This window comes from Octodon degus, unplaced genomic scaffold, assembly GCF_000260255.1.
Source record: "Octodon degus isolate 3935 unplaced genomic scaffold, OctDeg1.0 scaffold00009, whole genome shotgun sequence".
Taxonomy (NCBI): Eukaryota; Metazoa; Chordata; class Mammalia; order Rodentia; family Octodontidae; genus Octodon; species Octodon degus.
In genome coordinates, this window is record NW_004524585.1 from 30,949,678 (window position 1) to 30,974,850 (window position 25,173).

Consider the following 25,173-nt stretch of genomic DNA (forward strand, 5'->3'; position numbering starts at 1 on the left):
TCTTGATTATTATATGTCTGGGTGTGGTTTTCATTGGGTTGATGTTATTTGGAGTTCTATATGCTTCGGTTATGTGAATGTCAGATTGTTTCCCCATATTTTGGAAGTTTTCTGCTATTACTTCTGCCTGTATTCTTTTTATATCATTTGTATTGACTCCTTCCTTCTCATTGATGCCTATTAGTCTCACATCATTCATCTTTGCATCGTCTTGCAGGTATTGAATTATTTTTCCCTGTATCCTAGTTGTTTTAAAGAGATCTTTTCTTACTTTTTCACTAGCTGGAATGGTGTCTTTAAGGTCAGAAAGTCTATTTTCACTTTCACACAAACAGTTTTGCCAGCCTGTGATTTAGGTTTTAATTTCCTGTATATCACTTTGAATCTGTTTCATACACTCTATTTCTTTCCTAAATTGCTTATTCAGGGGTTCCATCATTTTTATATTCTGCTCTATTTTTTTTTTATCAGTGTATTCTTTAGAAGCACTTAGTACTTCTTTGATTATAGTTATCACTACATTTTTTAGTTCCAAAATTATTTCTGATCTGATTTCTTCTATACCTTTCTGCAACTGATTCTTTACTGTCAACGCTATTATTTCTGAGATAACTGGTGTGTGATTTCCAGTTTCCTCAGTGCTAGTGTCTTCTGCACTGGTACTGGGTGGACTCGGGACCTGAAACTGCATTTTGTTCCTTCTCTTTGTCATTTTGTATACCACTGTCTTCTGACCTTTGGTGTAGATCTTAGACAGACCTTAGCACCATGTCCGGATCTATGAAGTTCAGATTCCTCCAGGTGGGTGTTGCTTGGATCTGACTGGAGTCTAGCTACTGTGCTCCACTTCTTTCTGCTGCAGCTGTTGGAGTTGAACCCTTTGTGTCACTCTGGCAAGATGTTCTGCTCCTGAATCAGCTGGGTGGGTGTTGCCTCTAGCCTCTTTGCAGGGAGTTCTGCTGAAGGATTCTGTGCCAGGTCTGCACTCTGGGTCTATTCAGGATCCGTGAGCCTCGGGTCGTCTCACTCACATGCCAGGCCTGAGCTCTGGGTCTGTTTGGGGTACAGCGCCCCCAGGTCATCTCACTCACTTGGTGGGCCTGCACTCTGGGTCTATGGACCAGCATTTTAATAAAATGTTTCCTAGTTTCTCTGTGGAAGGTCTGTCTAGAAAAGAATCAGCTACATTCCTCCTGGACTTTCTGCCTATCTTCCATGTAATACTTGGATGTCATTTTAGTTATTTTAAAGTCATTATGTTTCATCTTCCTTTGGTCATTATCTCTGCAAATAGCAATAGATAATTTTATGTAATGGTTTCAAAAAATCTGAATGCATCACTTAAATATCTTGTAATAGTGATCTTTAAAGTTTTGTCTCCTCTTTTCCAGTCATTACTTCACTGCTTTCAGTTTACCCAGAGGAAGGGAAGATTTCTTTTCTCTTTCCTTTGCTTTCCTTTTCTCTCCTCCCCTCTCCTCCCTTTCCCCCCTTGCCTCCCCTCTTCTCTCTCTCTGTCTCTCTCTCTCTCTGTCTCTCTCTCTGTCTGTCTCTGTCTGTCTCTGTCTCTCTCTCTCTCTCTCTCTCTCTCTCTCTCTCTCTCTCTCTCTCTCTTTCTGTCTGTATTTGGTACAAGGTCTCACTGTGCAGCTTGGGCTGGTTGTGATCCTCCTGTTTCAGCCTCCCCAGTGCTGGGATTATATGTGTGCGCCACTACCCCTAATCTTTGTAGCCAGCTCAGCTGTGCCCCTGGGTGGGGCTGTCATGGCATGTGGTGCCAGGGATCCAACCCTGGTACCAGTGCAGTTGCTTAGTCTGCTGAGCTATCTTAGTGGCCCTAGAAGGGAAGATTTCTAAGTAGGAAGACTGAATTAGAACTTGTGCTTCTGATGTGGTTTTTATTGAAGTGAGGGAAAACCAGTCCTAAAGCAAATCTTTTTTTTTTTTTTTTTTTTTTTTTTTTTTTCCAGAACCAGGGATTGAACTCAGGGCCTTGCACTTGCCAGGGAAGCGCTTAACCTAAAGCCATACTTAAAACTGATCTTAAATACCCTAAGCTATGTTTAGTTTTTTCTTAGGGAAGTACCAATTCTACTGTCTGAGAAAATTATAAAGATACAGTGACCCTCATGCTTCTGCCCCTGTACCCTTTAACTATTAAGTTCCCTAGCCAACTTTGACACTCAGTACAAAAGTACTGAAGATGACTCAGAAGGTATTAGTGGATTTGAAGGTCTTGAAAAGGAGAGTAAAACTGTACTTGTTCCTAACTTGTCTTCTCTTTCTCTACACACTGAGGAAAGTCTCTGCTAGGAAGCCTGATGGATCTCTAGAAATAGGCTTCACTGCTATCCACACGGTTTGGTCATGGAAAGGCCCAAGAGAGCAAAGCTTCATGTTTGTGAGGCTGCCTGGCCTTTGTATGAGGCGTTTCTCCATAAACATCATTGTAACTTAGACTCTGGATGTGGGTGTTCCCTGGAGCCTGAGGCCTGCCATGGTCACAAGGGACTGTACCTTTCTGTTTTCTCTGCCCAAGTCTCAGAAGTTTTCCTTTTCCTCTGCTGTCAATCATGGTTATGTTAAAGAGCACCAATAACATAGTTCAGTGTGCTAATTCACAACAAAATTAATCCTTTCATCATGACTTACATTTCCTTTGAAATTAAAAGATGTTAAAACGTAATACATCTGAGACACATAATTATACTCTCACAATATTTGCATGTTAACACTCATAGATCCATGCTTTAATGAACATAATTGACCTACCCAGAGTACTGTAAGGCGGTGCTTAAAGACATCACTGGTGTATCTTCCTGCAGCTGAAGCACTGTTAAGGATTTCAGCATAACTTGCCCACAGCACTTCATGGTCTTATGACTTTAGAATGGAAAGTTTAAGATAAAATAGCCAGTACCCTCATCTTATTGCTAAGGAAACAGAGGCAGGAGATGTTAAGGTAGTTTACCAATTATGTTGGACAGAATCAGAGCAAGAAACCAGATTTCCTCGGTCATGGGTTATGCTATTTCTTTTTAATTTTTCTACTAGACTAAATATTTTACATCACTTCTTTGTGAACATCCGTACAGTAATAAGGTGAACAATGTAATTTATAACTAGACATCCAACATATTAACTCTCTCTAACTCTTAGAATGGACACGAGCTGGGGAGGCAAGCAAAGATAACAATACCTATTTTAAAAGATGATAAAAACAAGAATATAGAATAACTGTTAGGGACTTAATAAGGATATTGAAAAAGCAATGCACTCTATGAAAATTAGATTTGGTGGCCGTCATTGCAGAACTGTTTTCAGAGTAGATCAAGCAGTCTTCAGTTGGACAAATGAAAATATCAAAGCAGAATGACTCATCTAGTTCTTATAACAATGCTCAGATAGGCTTGGAAATGAGGATAATATTGTCCCAAATGGCCTGTGTGCTCTTATAACATACACAAGTATTTTTCGCTCAGCTTTTCACCATAGCAGCAGCCTTCCTTTTGTTTTCTGAATTCGTTTTCTTAATTCTCTCACAACCTTTGGGAAGAGAGATTTCAGTGACTTACCAAAATTTCCCAATTAAAATTTGAGATCCAAAGTTTTTCTCTTTTCTCTACTCATTTTCCTCAGCCTCATAAAAACCTTTAAGAAGCAATTTTCAGAATGCATGCATCCATCGAACTGTTTTCTTATTGCTAAAATTAGATTATAGTGTTATTGTTGTCTTGGGCATAGAAATTTTCTCTGTTACCTTCCTACATACCTGAACCATAGTGCGGATAAGTGTGAAATGCAAATTTTCTAAAATTAGGAGATCATTTTTGTTCTACGTTGTTATCACTTACCCAGAGACTTTTATGTGGTCATCCATCCAATGCTTGTATTTGTTGCCTGCTTTTAAAATTCTCTATTAGATATAACATATATACTGTAAAATTTACTAATTTCCAGTGAAAAATCCAGTACAGTTGACCAGTGCATAAACTTGTGTGGTGACTTCCACCATAAAGAGAACATTCTCATCACCTCCAGAGGTCCTAGCATCTCACTTTGCACTCAATTCTCTTTTCAACTCCCAATCTTGGAAGATGCTAATAATGTTTTGTATCATGCTAATTTTTTTAACTATCAAAGAATCTCATATAAATAAAAATGTATATGACTTTTATGTCAGGATTCTTTTCTTTATATTATGCTTTCTTAATAGTTCATTTTTGCTCAATGCTGACTAGTATTACTGAGTAGCAGGCTCTATTTTATCCATTCATCACTAATAGCCTGCTTTATAAAGCAGTCATATTTTCTTACATTATCATCAATAATGTATGAGAATTTTGTTCGTTTCATATCCTTGCCAATACAATGACCTGTATTTTTTGTTTTGGTCTGTCTAAGATAGATTTAGTAATAGTTTTAATTCATATTTGCTTCATGACTAATGAAACAAATACTTCTTTATGTTTTTTTGTTTGTTTGGTTGTTTTTTTTTTTTTTTTTTGAACCAGGGATTGAACTCCGGCCCTTGCGCTTGCCAGGGAAGCGCTTATTCTAGTGAGCCATCTCCCCAGCCCTAAAGTGTTCTTCGGTAGCATGTCTTTTCAAATCTTTCCCTTTATTAGCTGACTTTTTTGTCTCATTGAGTTGCAAATAATTGCTTATATATTCTATACCTAAGTTCTTTTTCCATGCGTACATCAATAATTCTCCCAGTCTGTGGCTTACCTTTTGATTTTCTTAGCAAGGTCCTTTGCTAGTGAGGTGCTTATTAGACCTTCACCTTCCCAATTCTAATTGGCCCATTCCTTCCTGTCTGGTTCCTTGATTTCCTTGCCTACCAACAAGGAGAACCAGATCCTGACCAGATTTCAATTACTTATTTCTATCATCCTGTCTTCTGACCTACCAAATAACCTTTATTTTTCTCTTGATAAATTATGCTCATGTATTTTCAGAGGATTCTTTAATAATGTTTCCCAAGTATTTATAACTTATCAGTAAACCTTATTTCCAGAAGCTCCTGATTAATCAGTGCATTAATAACATGCTTTTTACACAAAAGTTTGCTTAGATATACATTTTTATTCCCACAGCATGTTTATGTGTACGTTACATTCCTTTTGTAGTATCAGATTAGGTCATTTTTTGTCAAATACAGGATAACATCTTTCTTAAAAGTAGGTTGAAAAACTACCACTAAATTCCTCTTGTTCTATGTATTCAAAATTATAAAATCTAAAAATAAAGATAGTAAAGTTTTCTATACCTTGCCTGAACTAACATTATCAAATTTTGAGATTATACTGATGAAAATTTGATAGTGTCTTACATAAATTGGGTGGATCCATAAACTGTTTGCTTTCAAGCTCATTTTCAATTTGAGACCATTATCCCATCTCTCTCTAAGGACTTCTGATTACTGAGCTGCCAAAGAAGGCAGCAGAATCACTGCTTTTATTAATCTTTTTATGTACTTGGCTCTGAAATACTTATTTTCCTTTTAGGATTTACATAAAGACATGGAAGGTGAAAACTGAAAAAGTCCACAAGTATCATCTTGTCCAGCTCCCCTTGCCCTTTCTCTTTATGGTTGTATAGACAGGGATACCACTCCTCCCCCTGTTTAAATACAGTTTCCTTATTTCTTAAAGATGATTTGAAATATTAGAAAAGGAGAGGTTGAAGCATGGATTCTTTCTATTTATTTTTATGAATTTAAAATTTTTTATTAGTGCGTGTTGGGGGAAAAGCTGTCTGTACCACAAGTATCCAAAACAAGGTTGCTCCTTCTTATGAGTTTGCCAGGGCCCCATGAGAAATGTACACGGCTCAGGGTGCACAAAGTGACTTGGCTTTCCCCTGAGATAATATAGGGACTTACCCCCTTGTTCCTCGTGTAACCACCAAGGAGCAATGTTTCGCAAAAGGATAGATGTTCCTCCTGTTCCCGATGTTACCCTCCCTTTAAATTTCCATAAGCATCAGGTTTCTGCTGATTGTATAAATAAATGTGCTGCACTTGTGGGGCAGTCCTTTGTCCCATTAGGAGAGGAGCTCCAGCCGACATCAGCTTTCTGTGCCTTGACTCTTGTCTTCTCATCTCCGCTGTCCTCTCTCTGGAGTTTCAAGAGATGTGCTGGGCTTTCTTCAGTTCATGCAATTTAAGATCACTGTGGTGAGGGTGTACATGTACACAAAATAGCTTGGCTCTTTTTTCATCCTGTTCTCCCTCCCCCAATTCTTCTTTCCCCGTTTTCATTCCTGTTGATATTGTATCAGATCATATTCATGGCATATGATATTTACATTCCTTGAGCTTGTTAGGCTATCGTACAAGGCTTATCCGAATTCTACTTATTTCCCACCCATCACTCCTGACCATTTGCCAGAGATCCCTCCCCTTGTTTCTTTCTATCCATCCTTTATTATTCACTTTGTTGTACTTTTTCTTGTTCAACTAAGGATACTATATAGCATTTAAGCTTGCCTATCTTGTTTATTGCCCTCAATGTTGTATGCTTCAGGTGCACCTATTTTCCAACAAATGCCTCCAATTTTTCCTCTTCTTTAAATTACAATCCTGCAGTATAGCTCAGCAGCACGGCACCTGCCTGACAAGTGCAAGGTCCTGAGTTTAATTCCTGGTACAAAATAAATAAATCAATAAAATTTTAAAAGTTACACAATTCAATCTGAATCTTTTTCTTCCCATTCATTTCAGTTACTTTAACATAAAACTTGAAATCATATACGACAAAATATCAATAATAAAAAACATGCTTTTGATTGATACTTTCTCCTGCTTCTCTCCTTTATGCTGATAATCAAAGATTAATATTGTGGACTTATGGTGGTTGCTTTGGGGCTATTATTGTGTTCTTTTGTGTTCTTTGTGCATCATGTGTCTTGGCAATCTAAGCAGTCTAACATGAGACTGAGTATGTCTCTGACAGTGAATTGCTGCCATGTGTGTACCGTTACTCACCTTCTTTCCTCTATTCCTTCTTCTTTCCATGTCTCCCTTTCTTCCGCCTTTACTTGCTTCTCTCCCTACCACAGACATTTGCTTAATGTTCCCTGTAGTATCAAGTCCTCAAGATGATTTAGGGCATCATATCAAATAAATATTCACCTGTTCAATATTATACATTGTAACTTTTCCAAGAACCTCTTAACTTGGGTATTAATAATAAGTAACATTTACATAGTTCCTATGCTAGTTACTGTTCAAAATGCTTAATTTTTATAAATTAGTTTAATTTTCAAATAATTTTTGAGGTAAATTTTTTATCATTTTCAACATGTGAGTTTTATTTAATTTAATTTTATTTATTTATTTATTTATTTACGGTACCAAGGATCAAACTCTGGACCTTGCACCTGTAATTCAGGCACTTATGCCACTAAGCTATATCCCTGGCCCTAGGTTTAAATTTAAAGAGGATGAATTTGTTGTCTTTTTTTTTTTTATAAAAGAAAGAAGTATGTCTGATTTCCTGGAATTTTTGAGGTAATTAATATGTATTTAGTCCATAACTCAATCAAGCTGAATAATAATTATTGATAGAGAAAGAATGGCATGTACTAGTGCCCTTTAATGAATTTTGAAATATCAAAATTTCAAAGACAGGCAGCCCCATCCTATACCCTTTCTATAAAAAGCATGCTGTTACCTAATTCATGTGATGCTATGCTAAAAAATTAAACTCTCAATATTTGCTATCACCAAGAGCATATTTCTCCTTGATGGTTTTAACAATGGACCACTGTTAAATAAACAAGTCATTTGAGAAATATTACCTGGGAATATGAGGTGCAAAGAGGCACTTTTTTTTGGTATGGATTCCAGTGATGGTTTCAGGACTTTCTAGACAGATGTCAAACAAGCAAACAAAGATTTTTATTGCACATGTACAAATCATGTATCCTCATTGTGGATAATACATACAAAGATGACAGGAAGGCAAGATAAAAGTGAAGGGAGAAAGGAAGAAAAGAAAGAAGGCAGAAAAGCAAAAGATGAAGGAAAAAAATATTAAGTGAAATCCCATTATTGATAATCACCATTGACATTAGAGAGTATATCTTTTCATTGATTTAAATGTACATACATAGATATATTGTATTTTAAAATAAAAATAGCATAGAATACTCTTTTCTAACCTGTTATTATTTGTAACTATCAAATATTTGACTTTGTTTTACAGTTAGTACGATAAATCTATTTAAACAAATTACCTGTTGTTGAGTAGTTAATCTTTTACATTTCATTTGCATATTCTTCCTTAATTTCTTAGTATTAATTCTTACAAGAGGGATTGACTCAACATGTAAGTAAAATATTAAAGCTTTTGATATGGCCAAGATGTCATCTAAGAAGGTCATGCAACTTATATTCCACCAACAGAATCTGAAACTGTTGCTATTTACTATCATACTAATAGTTTTTAATTGCAAATATTCATTTTTATTTGCAATAGTCATTTTTGATTCAATAAATTTTGCTATTTATCATTTATCATAATACTTATCTTTTAATTGCTAGAAAGAAGGAATTTGTTTAAATGCTTTATGAGCTGATTATCAATTATATGAATTCTCAGTTAGAATAAGCTCTATAACTTTGAATTTCATTTTTATGAAACAGTATCTCAATTTAAATAAAGCAGGCCTGATTGCCAGGTTTTGCTAAGCATGCCATGCCACTTGATTTTCAATTCTCAGTGTGTATGGAATCGGAGTTGGAGGTCATCCGATGCCTGCGCCTGGCACTGACCCAGGCCATCAAGGGCATCGTGCAGCAGGTCATATCTTTAATGGGCTGTGGAAGAAGCTGGGGAGCAAACCTGAACAACCACTGTTGTGCCAGTCTTTTGCTTGAGAGCATTCCAAAAGAATGGAACTATATCCCAAAAGACACAAAAAAGAGAAAATCAAGTAAAGGTAAGTGTGCGTCTGTTTCTTAAAGAAAACTTACCCTGAAGAAGCAATCTCTAGCATATTTAATAAACTAATAATCTAAAAATTATGGTTGATAAATAATATCTTCCACCAAACATTTGCAACCTTTAATAAAGTATGAACCACATAGAAAAAAAAAAAAAAAAAGAAGAAGAACAAGGAAAGAAAGAAAAGAAAACCCAAAAACTACAAATGAAAATGGCTTAAAGGTCATGTTATTTAACAGTCAGTTCAGAATATTCTGTCCTGTTTTCTTTTTGTGTTAATATTCAGAATTTGGTCACATGATTTTGATTCCTTTCCTTTAAATCTGTTGTTTAAGACATGTACTTTCAAGATTTGTACAACATTCAGTTTAATTACTGATTATTCCTTCCTTTACAATTTTCCTGTGCAGCCTTATTTATCACTTCTGTTCTCTTGTGAACACACCAACATGTCTAGCTTTTAGGTCAAAAATAGCATCCAGTGGTACTGTGATAACTACAGAATTTTCCTGACAGGCTGTTTTCCCTGAATGCTTTGGTTCTGAGTTTAGTGTATTGCTCTTCCAGACTGGTGCACCCACCAAATATACTTAAGACTCTTTTCTTTTTATACATTATTGATCTATTTTGCTCATCAAGTTTTCTCTTCTTAAATGGTCATTTCCTATCTATATAGTTTCATTTTCCCTGAATCTTCACAAAACTCCTTTGGCTGTGACTGTATCTATGAATTTTCTTTTTGTTTTCTAAAATAGAACTTTCCTTTTTCATATGTACCTTTGAAAGAGAATTTTTTTCTCATCAATTGTACAAAAACCTTGAACAATAAAATATTATAGTGAAACCCAGAAAGAGCAGCTGAAAGGACTAGTCTTTCTTTCATTTCTCTCTGTGTATATGCTAAATAATGTGGCTCTTGTCCGATGACCTTATATTGCAAACTCAAATCAATTATCTACCTGTGTGACCTTTCATAGTAATGGTTTCATTCTGTCCAAGCCCTATTAAACTGCCTTGGAATCTAGTAAAGCCATTTAATTGAAACTGGAAATGTCACCTTTTCATTACTTAAGTTCTTCCTTAACTGAAAGTTGTTGCCATCTGTCCTTCGTTCTAGCGTTTGGATGTATATTTCATGCATTTCAAGTTGTTCAGAAGACATCTATAGTCAGTGCATCACGGCACACTAGTAGCACCATTCTGCTTGGAAATTTCAAGTTGTTTTCCCATTCATGAATAATTTTGGTTTTCACAAAACATTTTGGTATTTGTCCACTTCAAAGAGCCTCTGGTTCCAGGGCTGTGTAGATAGCTCGGTGGTCTAAGCATCTGCCTGGCAAGTGCAAGGACCTGAGTTCGATCCCCAGGACAGCGTGCTGTGCTGGCCGTGAAATCGGGTGTGGTGGTGCATGCCTGTAATCCCAGCACTCACGGAGGTTGAGACGGGATCACTAGGAGTCTGAGTCCAAGCTACATAGTGAGACCATGTATCAAATGAATGAATAAATAAATAAATAAATAAATAAATAAAAATGTTGGAAAAAAGAGAGTCTCTGGTTCCAATAGAAACCAGTTGTAAGGTTTTTCTTACTAGTTAGTATTTTTCATAGAATTATCACTAGAATTACAATACATAAACAGCCAAGAAGAGGTGTCAGATCACATAAATATATTGAGGAAAATGATTTTGTGAACCATTTAGTACATTCTAAATGAATATAACAACAGGTAAATTTCACTATTCCTATCTGTGTTTTCTGAAATGCTACAGGAACTTTTTTATTTAAAAGAGAAAAAAATACCAGTCCAGAATTTCAAAACAAGATAATAGTAGAGTAACAGTTAATATATTGCAAATTGTTCTCTTCAAAGTCATTGCTCAGATTACAAGATATAGACATGCATTGATCAAATTGATCAAATAATGTAAGCACAAACTTTTATTTTTTAATTTTTTTAAAGATTTATTTGTTTCTTTATTTGGTACAAGGTCTCATTACGCAGCTCAGACTTATAGACTCCTCCTGTCTCAGCCTCCTCAGCACTGGGATTACAGGCGTGCATCATGACACCTGGGTTCGGCGGCCAGTAAGGCATGCCCGGGGTTCTAGGGCCAGCATGGCATGCAATTCAAGGGATTGAACCTGGGTCCTTTCTCTTGCCAGAAAGGCTCTTAGACTGCCGAGCTATCTCCCCAGCATAAACATCTTTTTTAATTTATTTTTTTTATTCATTCTTCAGTTGATGGGCATTTGGGTTGTTTCCAATATTTAGCTATTATAAATTGTGCTGCTATAAATATGAGAGCACAAATATTGCTGTGGTATGATGTTTTTAATTCTTCTGAGAAAATAACTAGAAGGAGAGAAGCTGGGTCAAATGGGACCGCTAATCCTAGCTTTTTGAGGAATCTTCAAACTGATTTCTAGAGTGGTTGTTGCACCAGTCTGTACTCTCACCAATGGTAGAGAAGGATCACTTTTCCCCCACAGCCAGCTTTTGTTACTGATTATTTTTTTGATTAATTTTTTGTTGATAGCCATGTTTTTCCTGAGGTGAATAGAATCTCAATGTGTTTTAATTTGCAACTCATGAATGACCAGTGACCCAAAGGTATAACATCATATTGTCTCACTGTGTTAGAAACTGAATGAATAAAGTCCAAAATATACCATAGATATAGGAATTAGATAAGAACTGTTCAAAAGAAAAGACAAACTATGATGGGGGAGAAAGGAAAGGAAGGAAGGGAAAAGGAAAATAAATATATTTATACACAAGACAGTTAAGACATTTATACAGTCAATTTCTATTAGTTCGTTGAAAAGAAAGGTTTGTACTAATATTGTTTGGACAAGATATTATTCCTGTATCTTCTACTCTGAATAACTACTAGGAAGACAGCAGTACACAATGTATTAATTATTGTAACTCTCCAACTAACCTGATTTGAAATTCCATTTTATTATTATTATTTATATTTTTTAGGGAAGGGGCTACAGGGTTTTTAGGGTCTCACTACTGGATCAGACTCATAATGATCCTCCTGTTTACAGCCTCCCAAGAGCTGGGATTACAGCTGCGCACCACATGCTCACTGTCAATTGCCATCTCAGCGCACCCCAGGGGCAAGGCCGGTATGGCAGGCCACAGGATCGAACCCCTGGCCCCTGCACCTCTTGCAGGCACTTTAATTATTTCTTTCTTTATAATTATAATAAAAGGCCAAAGAACAAGAACTCCACAATATGGGAGGCAAAGGACAGGGAAATCTTTCTCTTTTACTTTTCTATGTACAGTAGTGTATTAAATTTACCCTTTGTGTTGTAGGATCTAGTTTAATCAAAATGAATCCTTATGAAACATACACGCGACCTTGAAATATTCCTGTAAGTCAACCACTCAACTGCAGCTCAATACTAGAGAGCACTGGATACCACACAATGAGAAAGCAAAACATCTCACATATTTCTATTACTAGAATATGCTCTTTGTTAGCTTCATCATGAGGGTAAAACTATGATCTGTTCAGATTTCCCCAAAAAACGTGGGAGAAGTACATGAAATACGGCCTCTCATGACTATTATGTAAGGGGAAATCCTCCCAGCTGAGCTCCAGCTGTAGACGCCAGCAGCTACAGGTGGTCTGAAGTCACTTTGATTAGCAAAAGATTTCAAAACTAAGGCAGAACATAAAGACAGACCTTGGAGCTTCTCTTGGGTGTTTTAAGTAAATTAGTACATAATAAAGTTCTTTGCAAAATTTGCCTAAGCAATGATATATATTTAAAGATGTCCTTACCCTGAGAAGTCTAACTTTTGAGAAGTGACAGATAGCTACTGCCTTAAATGGATATGTGTCCTTGACACAGTGAAAAGGACAAAAAGTGAAAAACATTATGGTGTTAGGGTAAGTTTTTAAATTTCTTTGCTAGCTAATGCTATTACCTAGAAGACATTGAAGATCAAAAATAAATAAATAAAAACATATATTACACCGGATAGCTTTGTAATACAGTTGGGTGAAAGTTCATTTGGCTCTGAAAAAGCTCAGCTGTTATTTGTTCTACTATGCGCATGTGCATAAAGAGCTGGTTTTATTTTGTTTCTTGGACAAAAATTATATGAAAGACATACTTAGGAAGATGTTTTCTAAACAGTAAATTATTTTTCCAATGGAAAAGAACACTTGAGGAGAAAATCACGGGTATATTTGCTCTCCCTGCAACAATGGCTGCTGGAGGGCAGGAGAAAAATGCACCCAGGCCATTGTTCACTTGCACATTATTGACAGGAAGTTAAGAACAGAAAGGCACAAAGTGCTATGGGAAGCCATTGATGAAGTTTACTGTATTAAACTTAAATGTGGGCTGGGGAGGTAGCTCAGTGGTCTAAGCATCTGCCTGGCAAGCTCAGGGACCCGAGTTTGATGCTCAGTACCACATGCCATGCTTGCCCCAGAAGTGGCCCCAAAACCAGGCATGGTGGCGCACAACTGTAATTCCAACACTGGAGAAGCTGAGACAGGAGGATCACTAAGAGGCCGAGCTGCATGGCAAGACCCTGTACCAAATAAATAAATAAACAAGTTAATTATTTAAATGATTTTTTAAATGTATGAGATTTACAAGGACCAGTAATCCCTATAAAAATATCATAGCTGTGCACTAAACTCAGATGTAGAATTTAAAAATGTGTTTTAAAGTATTACAGTGGAAAGCTTCATTGATCCTTGAATTTTTTTCTTAAAATTGAAAACTGAAATGTTTTTCAATTTATTTTCAAGAAAAGCTGATCAGCATCACAGTTAATGGATATTTATTAGCCAAATTTAACAAAAGCTTTGCCTATTAAGTGGATAAGTCTGAAAAATCAAATGGTGTGGTTTTGCTAGCACAACTGCTAGCACATGGTGTCATTCATGTGGATCTGTATGCTGATGTTGTGGCTTTTTCACCAGTGAGCGTTATTAAAACAGAATACTGGAGCAAACTGAACTTGAACCTGACCTTTGTGTAGTGTTAAGCCCAGATTTTAAACACAAAAAAGCATATTAAACCACAGTATCATCAGTCACCAAGTTGTTATTGATACTTTCCTTTGTTTTCTGTATACCCCTTTTTGTATATTTTATAATTTACAAGTATGATATTAAAGTAGTGCTTCTGTGTGAAAGGAGGTATGATAAATACAGAAGTACAAGTACCATATTTTATTCATCCTAACATCTTCTTCACAATTTATCAGCTCTGAAATTGGGTTAGCACGTATTACATATAGATAGCTTAGACAGTCAACTTATTTAAATAAAGACAAGAAAATGAGTGTGTGACAGTGTTAAAAGATCTCTCCCTGGTGTGCCGTTAACATCATCATAGCTTCACAGCCCCTGTGATTAGTAGGATAGATTTATTCATTTGTCATCAGTCTGAAGGTCCTGGATGGAATTTGCCTTAAACTTTAATGAAGTAGTTGGGGATTTGGTACCTGGTGTCCTCAGAGTTTATAAAATATCAGCAGAAGTTCAGGTGTAAAGAGAATTGGTAATCTCTTGCAGATATCTACTTAGATAGTCAAATGTTTACTCAGTCTCTGTGCCTAAGCTCTCTTTAGAATAGAGAAAATACAAGAGACAACATTTTAAGTCAAATAACTGACAGTAGAATAATGAGTATGAAATAGAAACACATGAAGAACAAGATACTTAAAATATTTTAAGCACACAAAGAAAAGGGAGTATCTGAATTTGCTTTTATCTATATTTTAAACATATTCATCTGAATAGAAAGAATGCATTTGTCAAAGAACTATTCTTTTAACCATGCATCCTAAACTAGATGCTTTCACATACATATCCCAGCAATATATGAGGAGGGCAATGTTGGAATCTGTGGGATACTGAAGGCAAATTTTCTTTTGCCTATTCCCTTGAGGAGCTTTCAGTCTAGTCATAAAGACAACTCACAAAAACGTAAATGACAATGTGATATAAATAATAGAGTTGATAACACAAAAGATGACACAACATGGGCCATTATGGGCCTGATTACCAAGGTGGTCATATGGATAATACATTCAAATAAATTCCTAAGAGGGGAGAGGTGCTTGAAGAGGTAAAGTATGTAGATGAACCATTAAGATAGAGGAACAACACATTCAGAAGCTGAACAGTGGACAAGCCTAAAAGCGTGTGTAAGTCTCCAAGAGAAGGTTCATAGGAACAGGCTGGGGCTGGCAGTGGACAGTTTTGAAAGAGATTCTGGAGGCTTTTCTCCCAGGGAAAAGCAGTGAAAATAATGGTAGCTGAGAAATTTGAAAATAAATAAAAATCATTTATTTACTTGATATAGGGTCTTGCTACGCAGCTTAGGCTCATAGTGATCCTCCTGTCTTAGCCTTCCCAGCACTAAGATTACAGGCGCGCACTACCAAACATGGATTAGGTGGCCAACATGGTGCACCTGGGGTCCCTGGGCCAGCACAACATGTGATACTGGGGATCGAACCCATGTTCTTGCACTTGCCAGGCAGGTGTTTAGACCACAGAGCTATCTCCCCAGCCTGAGAAAATAAAATTGAGAGAATAGTATATTCATTTGTTCTTGCAGTTCAGGGGAGGGGCTAGACACAGCCTGGTTCATGGAGGTAAGTTAAGAGAGTGCTTAGATTGTCCAAGTACCATTTATAAGGAAGTGCTTGGACTAGGTTAGCAGCTGGGATTGGTTCTCAGCAGAGAAAAACAGTGTGGCCAGCAGAAGGGAGCAAGAGGATTTATCAGTGTTGATCATTGGTTGATCATATGAAAGATCAATAGGACATTTAATAGGAAGGAAGAGGGAAAAAAGGAGGGGGAGAGAAAGAAAAGGAAGAGGAGAGAGAGAGAGAAAACAGAGGATAAGCTAATTTAGAAGGTAGACAATGATAAGTGGTTGCACTGAGTTGACTACTGCAGAACAGAGAAGTGGAATGGGCCACAGAGGTGGATTTGTAGTGTTATATCAGCCAGAGGTCTGGGGGCCTGGGGCACCCTAGTGAAGGGAACCTCAGCTTCCCAATGCAGAGCTGGAGGCAGGCTGACTTGGAACTGAACATCTCTCTGGCACAGAATAAAAAACTCAGATAACGAAGGAAGGCAGAAGTTTTCCTGATAACATGGAGAGTTGCTGCCATATGGCAGGTGAGCAGCATGACAGAGCAAAGCTCAAGGCAAGTTTCTCAGCCTGATGCCCATGTTTGTAGGGGTAAGCTGATACTCTAAAAATAATTCTTGCTTTGGTTGGTACAACCAGGGTCAGCCTTTGTGTCTGGACTGAGTCAAGGTTCATAGGACCACTGGGCACATAGCATAATCTATGTAGTTCCTGGGGTGAGCCAACGTTCACAGGAACTACGGGCACACAGTAAAAAGTATGCAGAAGTCCTACAGTGTACCTACCTTCTGGTACATCATGTCATAAGTAAGTGTGCAGCTATGTCAATTATGCTTGCCACCCAGGTCATGCCCTATGTACACTGCCTGCTCCTCCCTAGCCATCCCTACAGTAGGACTGCAACTCTACATGAAGGTCAAGACAAGATTCTGGAATCATCTAAAAGACTTTCTCAGTCAGGAATCATTTTGCTCCCACGGCATGTGACCATGCTTGAAGACAGTTTTGGTGGGGGATGCCACTGGTACAGAGTGGGTGGAGACCAAAGCTGCTACTAAGTATCTCTCAATGCACAAGACAACAGAGAATTGTCCTGCACAAAATGGCAATGGTGCCAAAAGTGAGAAATTCTAGTCCAGAAAAGGGCATCGATACATCCTGCAGAACTCTAAGCCAGGGAATGCACATAGAATCAGCAGAAGGACCAAGGACTGTTAGGCAAATGCCTCCTTAAGAGGTGTTAGCAGAAAGTGAAAATAGCGGTGAACACACACACACAAAGGAAAGGGAGATTCTTAGAGGTAAACATGAACTAGTTTATTGAGTTATTTATTTAACAATATTTCCTGGACAGCTCTTACATATGAGGTACTGTGTGTTGGAGACACAGAACTGCCCATCCTAGTAGTAGGTGACAGTGAACAGACAAAGGAGGTAATTTCTCAGATAGATGATGGCTAATTAAGCAACAAAATGTTGTCGCAAGTTAGACAGGGACTGGGATGGGCATGAGGAAGCCACGAAGGGAACGCTGAGGGAAAGATGGTGAAGCAAAGACTCTGGGGTGGTGATACGTAGGCTAAAAGTGAAAGGAAAAGGCACCAATCCCAAGAAGAGCTGGAATGGCTTCTGAAGAGAGAGGCGAGAGATTGAAGGGGGCCTCAGAAGTTTCAAAGGCTACACCAGGGTCCAGCAGAAATCCCTTTGCACTTGCTAATGAGGGGGGCAAAGGGTCTTTCAAAGATGAGGTCTTAAAAAGTAGAAATATAAATTATAATGGTAAATTCCCCAGTCTTCACTTACGGAAGCAGACAAATAATCAAGTATGGGATTTAGGGAATTTGGGATAATATTGCAGGAGGCCCTGGTAGAGCTCTGTCGGAAGATGTCAAAGCACTCGCTTTGCTCAATAATTTTCTCCACAAAAATTAGACATCCCCACACAACACAAAACCATGCAGCAATGGAATGCGAATGCTCATATTAATCATACCTTTTCTGTCTTTTCTTCCCCAGGCTCCACCAGGCTGGCTGCTCAGGCAGTATCTATTGTAATCAGCAAGTTACCTACGGTGATTGCATGTTTGCCTCCCTCAATTAAATACTTCTTTTCTCTCTCTGAGAGAAAAATGTCAGAAAACTGTGCTGCACTGAAGAAAGCTGGCCTGCTTGCCTGGAACTTGATTGTAATTATATGTCGAGTATTGGAGGATGGAGACACTGTGGAACTTTTAACAGGTGTCTCCCTCAACAGATGGAGTAAGGAGAAGCTTGGCTTAATTTGCGTGTGTTTGGGAAGCATCGTGGGAGAGCAAAGTAGCCCTAACCAAATGACCCAGAAGGTCATACAGAGCATTGAGCAGCAAAAACCCAACTGGATTGAATGCCAACTATTGAAAGCAAAAAAGCTGAGCATTGAATGGTAAAGTGATGTTTTCTTACACTAGACTCCATCAAATGCTTTCACACTAGCAAAACTACCACTACACAACAAAACCCCAAATATTGTCAGATGGGCAGCAGTGGTCATTTGGCTAAAGTCATGGGAACCTCAGTGAATATACAAAAGACATAAGTATCCCATTAACACGGGACTGTTAGACACCCCTTGTCTTCTTAAAATTTGAACCCGGCTGATCCACAGAACTCTATACTTGTTTAGCCAGCATCTTAAGGTTTCTGATTAAAAGGGTGGTAGTTAAACCCAAGAGAATTTAAACCCACTCCTTCTCAGTGTGCAAACAGGTATCTAGTGGACAGCCTGGAGCACTTTGTAAATGGAGCAGGCAAGGAGATTAAATTAAGAAAGAATTAATGGATATAAAAGGCTTTTTATTGCTTGCTGTGTACCTGATTGTCAAAAGGTACACATTTTTCATCTGGTAATGTAAGAATCCCAGAGGGCATCTGGGGCATATCACACTCAAGCTATAAACATACCCAGCTGTTTCGGTATGAAAATGTCAGCCTTCTCATAGTTCTATCATCAAGATCTAAGTGATTTGTGGTATCACAAAGATTTTTAAGGGTCTCTCATGCATTTAAATATGTACATAGAAATCTCCTGTCTTAAAATTAGTCTTCAGGTTTAGAATGGTGTGCCATTGATAAAGAAATTTTGATTCAGCTGGAGTGCAGATTACTAAGTCAGACTGCTTTAAACACCTCCCCCCCACACACTGGCCCCAAGCTTTTCAAGTGTGTTTGGTTGCGAGCAGATACTACTACAGCTTTCTTTCTGATACAACTAAGAGGCACTTAAGACATGGTTACTCTTGCTAATAGATGGTATTGGTAAAGAGCTCAGGCTTTCGCCTCAGAGGGGCAAATGCAAGTTTTGGTAAATGCATCACCATCTTGTGCAAGTTATTCGATGTCATAAAGCCTCAGCTTCAATACTGATATCGAGCTGATGGAATCATATAGAAAAGTTCTGTAATGTTCACAAAGTTCTTAGCATCAGTTCTTCGAGACCAATATGCACTTATTATTTGTGAACTCAACTAGGGACATTGCACTCACTGCTTAGTATTAACAGTTCTATTCTTGTCTCTGTTAATCTATAAGGTCACATATTAATCTGTATGGTGAAAAATAGGTAATCATAATTTTCTTGCTCTTGTAATACTAACTTCAAGAACAGCAATCAGGCAAATGCTTAGTAACATTGACAGTGACCTTAATCTTTATATTTGCATTCAATGCCAATTTACAGGCTTTAATCTAATGACTAAAAGATCAAGGCTGGATGTCATTACATAGCAGTGGTTATAAAAGAAACTTTAAAAATAGGAGATTTCATTACAGTTACAAAGTTAAATTACTTTATTTTAGGATAATTTATATACTCTAGAGTTAACAGTCGTCTGTCACATAAGAAATATTTAAAGCAGCATCTGAGTAATATAACTCAGACCCCATGCAGAAATCCCTAAGTTAAATTTCTTTCTTTAGAAGCTGATCGTAAGTTTTATAAACAGCAGCAAATCTAGTATTTCCTACAATATGAAATTGTCTAGCTAAATGTTAGGTGATTTACTCCGAGTCAAAGTTTAACTTAGCTCACTAGGACAGCATATACCAAAACCAAAGAATTGCTAATTTAAAAAACCAATCACAGTCTTCAAAGATTCTGAATGATTACTTAGCATAATATTATGTCTTTCTCAGTTTTTCAAATGACAACACAATACAAAAATACAGGCTTAAAGTTGTTTAGTACATGAATTTGAAAAAGTTAAATTCAGTCTCACCTTGATAGAGGTCTCTTACAGACTTTGGACACTATGGGAATTTTTCTTCTTAACTTTGTTTTCAAATCATTATAAGATACACATGTGAAATTCTTCATCTAAACGTTCTCATGAATTGATCATTAATTCATAATTCTACAATGTAAGCAGAATGTATTTCAAATTATGTCTGTATTAGGTAGACAGTTACTTAGGCTTTACCATAGATTTTTAAAAAAATAATACATGGCAGCACACATACCAATATAGTTTTTCTGTTAAGGTAAGTCACATCCTAATTTCTCAAGATTATTTCAGAATTGCAAGATATCCTTCAGCTTAATTTTTTCCCCTTGCATACATATTTGTTTGATTTTATGGAAATGGTGAAAGTAACGGCAGTCAGTTGAAAAGGTGGTAGCTGTAAGCATTGCCTGTCCCCCATCCTGCCCTGAAAGCATTACTATTCATTAAAATAACCTTCACTTTGGAGTAACTCACAAGCTGTAAACAGTGGACTTAGATTCTGGAGAACATGCAGTCCAAAAAGTAAAGAAATGTCTGTCTTTGCAAAGTAATTTGTCGAGTTGAAGATTATTGTTTTTCATCATGGTGACCCTGATGTGGCTGGCTGGGTGCATATACAGATTAAGATTAATGCAGTTATTCCTTGGCTAAGGTCTGCCTCTTTCAGGGCACATTCTCCCTAATGACATGATTGATAGGCACTCCCAAATCCAGAGAGGAACTCATTAATCATGGCATTGACTGAATCCAATCATTTGCTTCACCTGCACAGTGATGGACAGGAAAGGATACAATTCAGGAGCTGACACCGACATCCTCCTTTGTCAGAGAGCCTCAACTTTTTCAATGTCAGCCTCTACAAAGCCTGACAAGCAATTTTTCTTGCAACCTGTACACAGCCTGAGAAAGATCCATGCAAACTTGTTCTTATAACAAGATTGTTTTTATAAAAACATTTAGTCAAGCTAGTGAATATATCTAAAAGTAAGATTTACTTTATCATTATTAGGTTTAGCAGGGTGTATATGACCTTAACTTTTGAGAAAGATGTTTTGAAGCTACATGTGGAAGCAATACCCGAGTTAATGTCCAGCAGCTGGGTATCATTTGGTTCAGTCTTCAGGTCAGTGGCACTGACTCTTAGCAGAACTAATTTTATAATCATGGCAAAATCTCAGTAATGAAGTGCAGTATACAGCTGATTACACCACGGTAAATTTCATGTCATCTGGGAAACAGTGGGAAAGCATGCGTTTTCCTAAGAATACTTGATTGTAAAGCCTAACGTGATCCAATAGCAAGCATGACCAGAAAATTAGTGCGGAGTGTATATGTATCCATGACAATGATAATTTTTTTTTATAATGGTATAGTCTGAGATATTTAAAAGTTTTTATTTCACCCATGATTAGCATGCAAAAATGTTTAAAACCTAGCATAGGCATATGATTAGTTGAAAATAAATATTTCAGGACTATATCTTCAGGAGTCATGAGGTGGTGATGGTAAGCTCTTTTACTCCAAGAATGACTGGGGTAGTGACTTTTGCTAAGTATCTATTACAGAAGAGTAGAAGGGATGTATTTTTTTTAAAGGCAACAAGTGTCAAAGGCCAATTTAAAATATCTAGTAGTTAGCACCCTGCCACAAGGTGTACAGGCTGTGTTTAGCATCATAGGTTCCCCCTTTTGACGCTTTAATTAGTCTTTAATGTGCTCTAAGACAGGTGTAAAGAGGAATCTACAAAAGGCAGAGTACCAAAGCTATTTCTGGCACCAGATACTTTTTATCCTCAAAGAGAAATTACAAATTATTTTTCACATGTTCTTAAAAAGAAATGTTTTGTTTTTAACCCCATGATTATAGCAATTTCAACAATGGCAGTAATGGGGAAAATGTTTTATAGATAGGAGTATAAATGCAATAAAGAAATGTTTTAAAAGAAATGAGTCCATTTTTTAAAATGCTTTCAGGTGCTTAATTCTAACGTGCTGCTGTTTCTAGGAGCAAGAGGAGCTGGGGACAGCTTACCTAGCTGAGTGAAGTCAGTATGGGTGCTTGAATAGGAGACGTACATCGAATCTGCGCGCTCAGGCTCTCTGAGGGTTTTACAGTTCTTCACCACTAATACGTATGTGCTTTCTTTGTACTTAGGGCATTTATGGCAATGGAGAAAAGCACAGTCTTAGAAGAAGGAGATACTGCTCTTGAACTGACTGAGCAGAAAATCAACACGATGGTCCTGGATCTCTGCCACAAACCAGGTGGCAGCGAGTACCTGAGGCAAATTTATCACATCATGCAGCTCAATGAGGTAGGGAAACAGTCTTTTTACCGAGCAATTAGGTGTGTACTGGCCTGAGGCAGCGTCTGCTGGCAACTAAGGGTTAGTCAGGGAGGTGATAATACTTCTTAAAAGTCAATACCTAACTCAATATCGCATTATTAATAGAATCTATTCAGCCCCGGCTGTTCTGCATTTGTACTGAGAAAGCTTCACTGAAACAATGTAGGTTTTATTTGTATGATTTAAACAATAACACGGCTCATAAATTCAGTTCAGTTCTGAATTGTAGAGAATAAGGTGTAGTTTGGGAATTGTGTGTTTGTGACCATTAAGCTGATGTTAAAATCTGCTATTGTGGAAATGAAGTATTTTCCAAAGAGACAGAGCAATTTGCCTGAAGACATTATTCTTATGTTGGTGAAGTTGGAGATTCCTTGTAATGAAAATCTTCACAAGAATATCGAACCACATTGGAGATCAGCCAGATTAAGCAGGGGAAATTCATTAATGCACAGACACTGGTGAAAACTGCTGTTATGCCTGTCCATCGCTCTGCTCTATTTAGCCCCTGACCCTAAATGGCTTGGGCCGTTCTAGCAAAAAATGTAAATAAGCAGATTATCTCAGTTATTTATTCCAACTAATTTATATTTGTTAATTTCATCAGATTTTCATTTTGATCATAGGTGTTAATTAGAATATTTCATCGATAATTCTGTTTATGTTTGCAAACACATAAATATATTTTTGGAATAGTAAAAATTGTATAATATGGATATAGTTTTTGGTCAATGATGCAGGGTTTAAGAATGCCGTACGTTTCCAAAGAGTGAAGTGAAGTATGTGATAGCATTTTACAACTCAGTTACATGCATGTTTTATCTGTCGTTACTGGTCTGAGAGTTATTTCAAGTAAATCTCGATTGCCGGATTTCATGGAGTTACTCAACAGTCAGTAAATAGGTGACTTCATGCTGTATTCAGCGATAAGCTGATGTGAGGAATTTCGCTGTCTCTACCGCACAGGGCTCAATGTGTACTTGCTGCAGAGGGACTTGGCCTGAGCACTCTTGTTAAAGATCCCTCACAGCTTACATGAGATTTCTGTTTGGGGAACCAAGAAAGTCTTGGCCGTGGCCAGGTGTAGCACCTCCCTTGTGAGTCATGTTCCTTCACAGTATGTCCACGTAGCCACCTGGATGGGCCGGAGTTGCTATGGTGACTATTGAGAAAGAGAAGTTGCAGTACGGTTAACCACAGGGCCTGCATAAAGTGATGTCGCATCACTTCTGAGGTTGTGAATGGCTTTTGTGGACTGACAAACCGAGAGAAAAGCCCAGCTTCATCAATAAACAAAATCATCGAAGGTTAAGTTGCGTCTTTGTTGGCCATCAGTCCTCCTCTGCGTTCTTTCCCCCTAGAACTCATGTAGCTCTGTGGCAGTGGCTGTGAACCACAGTGCTGTGGCATCTTCACTGCACTGCCACCAAAGTTTGATCAGTTATACTCAGTTACGAGTTTTCTTCTGTCACACCAGAATATATTTACTATTAAATTTGTGTCTGTCAGTTAGGTATTGAGCTAAGTATCTACATGTTTATTCTGCTGGTTGAAGCATGCACAGCAAGGTCAGGACAATGTTAGATGACACAAAGCAAAGTGAGCAGCAGACTTTTGCCTGATGACTGTTAGAAACACGGGGGATAAACTAACAATGCAAGGTTGACGACATGACCAGTGTCATACTTTCGGCTGCTTTTATCCTGGAGGCGTTGGTATGCTGCAACAGGTGCAGTGGACTGTGGTACTTGCTCATCGTATGAGTAGCACCCCACCTTTACATGTGCTGCTAAATACTAGTCAAAGATATAATAGACTTAGAAGTATTAATGGCCTAGGTGAGGAGGAATGGATGTGTCGCTGATGGAGACAGAAATTATAAGGAAAAAATGGTTTAACAGTTTATCTTTGAGATGAATAAAAAAGTCTAAAAAAAAAAGGACAATTACAAGTGAGGTGCTGGCTAGGAGCACAGATGAGAGAGGCCCTGCTGAGAGGCTTGGTGGGCATTAGTGAGCGCCCGAATCTGGTGGAACAATTCACAGAAGGGAAGACAGGAATCCTGATGGGGAAATATATTGTGCTTCGATATGTGTAGGTAGAGAAGGCATTCAAGACAGGATGGAAATATTCTGAGGAAGCAGCACTTTTTGTAGCTGAGGAAAACAATGTCACACAGAAGAATCTTGTTTTTTTAAGAAGCACTAATGACTCATTCCATAGCAGAGAGATTAACAAAGGAAAAATACCATTCTGTTGATAGTTTGCAATAGGACACTTTTTAAATTGTGGAAACAATAAAAATTAAAATATATTTATGTAAAAGGAAATGAGTTTAGAAAATTATTGGCCAGAACAAAGATGTATTTTTTTCAGTGAAGATAGTATTTTATTTTTTTAAATTTTGCTTTATAAATCATAATGGAAAAATATTTTAATTCAATAATCTAAATCTACAAATGAAATTATTTTTCTGATGGCTTTATCATCTAATTATATTAGTAAGAGTTTCTGTGTGTCCCTCTCCCAAACGCTATAGAATTTAAAGTCAGTAGTGGTTACTTTGTATATTAAGGGTAAGGCTGATTCTGGGATCTGTGACCAGACTTCGAGTCACACGAAATGATCTCTGAAGTCCTATTCTGCTCTGACATTCTGAACTTTGTCCAAATCCTAGTTTTAAAGGAAAGAAAATTATATGGTGACCAACTAAAAAGTAGAAGAACATCTATTTTTACCTATTAAATGGCTTATTTATGAATAGTGGGCATTTGTCAGTTGATGGTAGAGTCATTGTAATATATTGTCTTCCAAAAAGAGTTCTTTAAAATTTTGGCCTGGCCATGGTGACACATGCCTATAGTCATAGCACTCTGGAGGCTGAGGTTGGAGGATCATTGCAAATTCAAGATCAGCCTGGGCTACAAAGTGAGCTCAGAGACCAGCCTGAACTGCATAATGAG

The 25,173-nt window shown here is 37.5% G+C and overlaps 1 protein-coding gene across 1 annotated transcript in view; it reads left to right on the top strand.

Moving 5' to 3' along the window:
• LOC111814390 (uncharacterized protein KIAA0825-like) overlaps positions 1 to 25,173 on the top strand; it is an 82,746-nt gene that overhangs the window by 54,505 nt on the left and 3,068 nt on the right. The window contains exons 7-9 of the mRNA XM_023707686.1: positions 8,731 to 8,949; positions 17,621 to 18,026; positions 22,018 to 22,177. Of these exons, the coding sequence (XP_023563454.1) occupies positions 8,731 to 8,949; positions 17,621 to 18,026; positions 22,018 to 22,177 (785 nt within the window). The remainder of the gene's footprint in view (positions 1 to 8,730; positions 8,950 to 17,620; positions 18,027 to 22,017; positions 22,178 to 25,173) is intronic.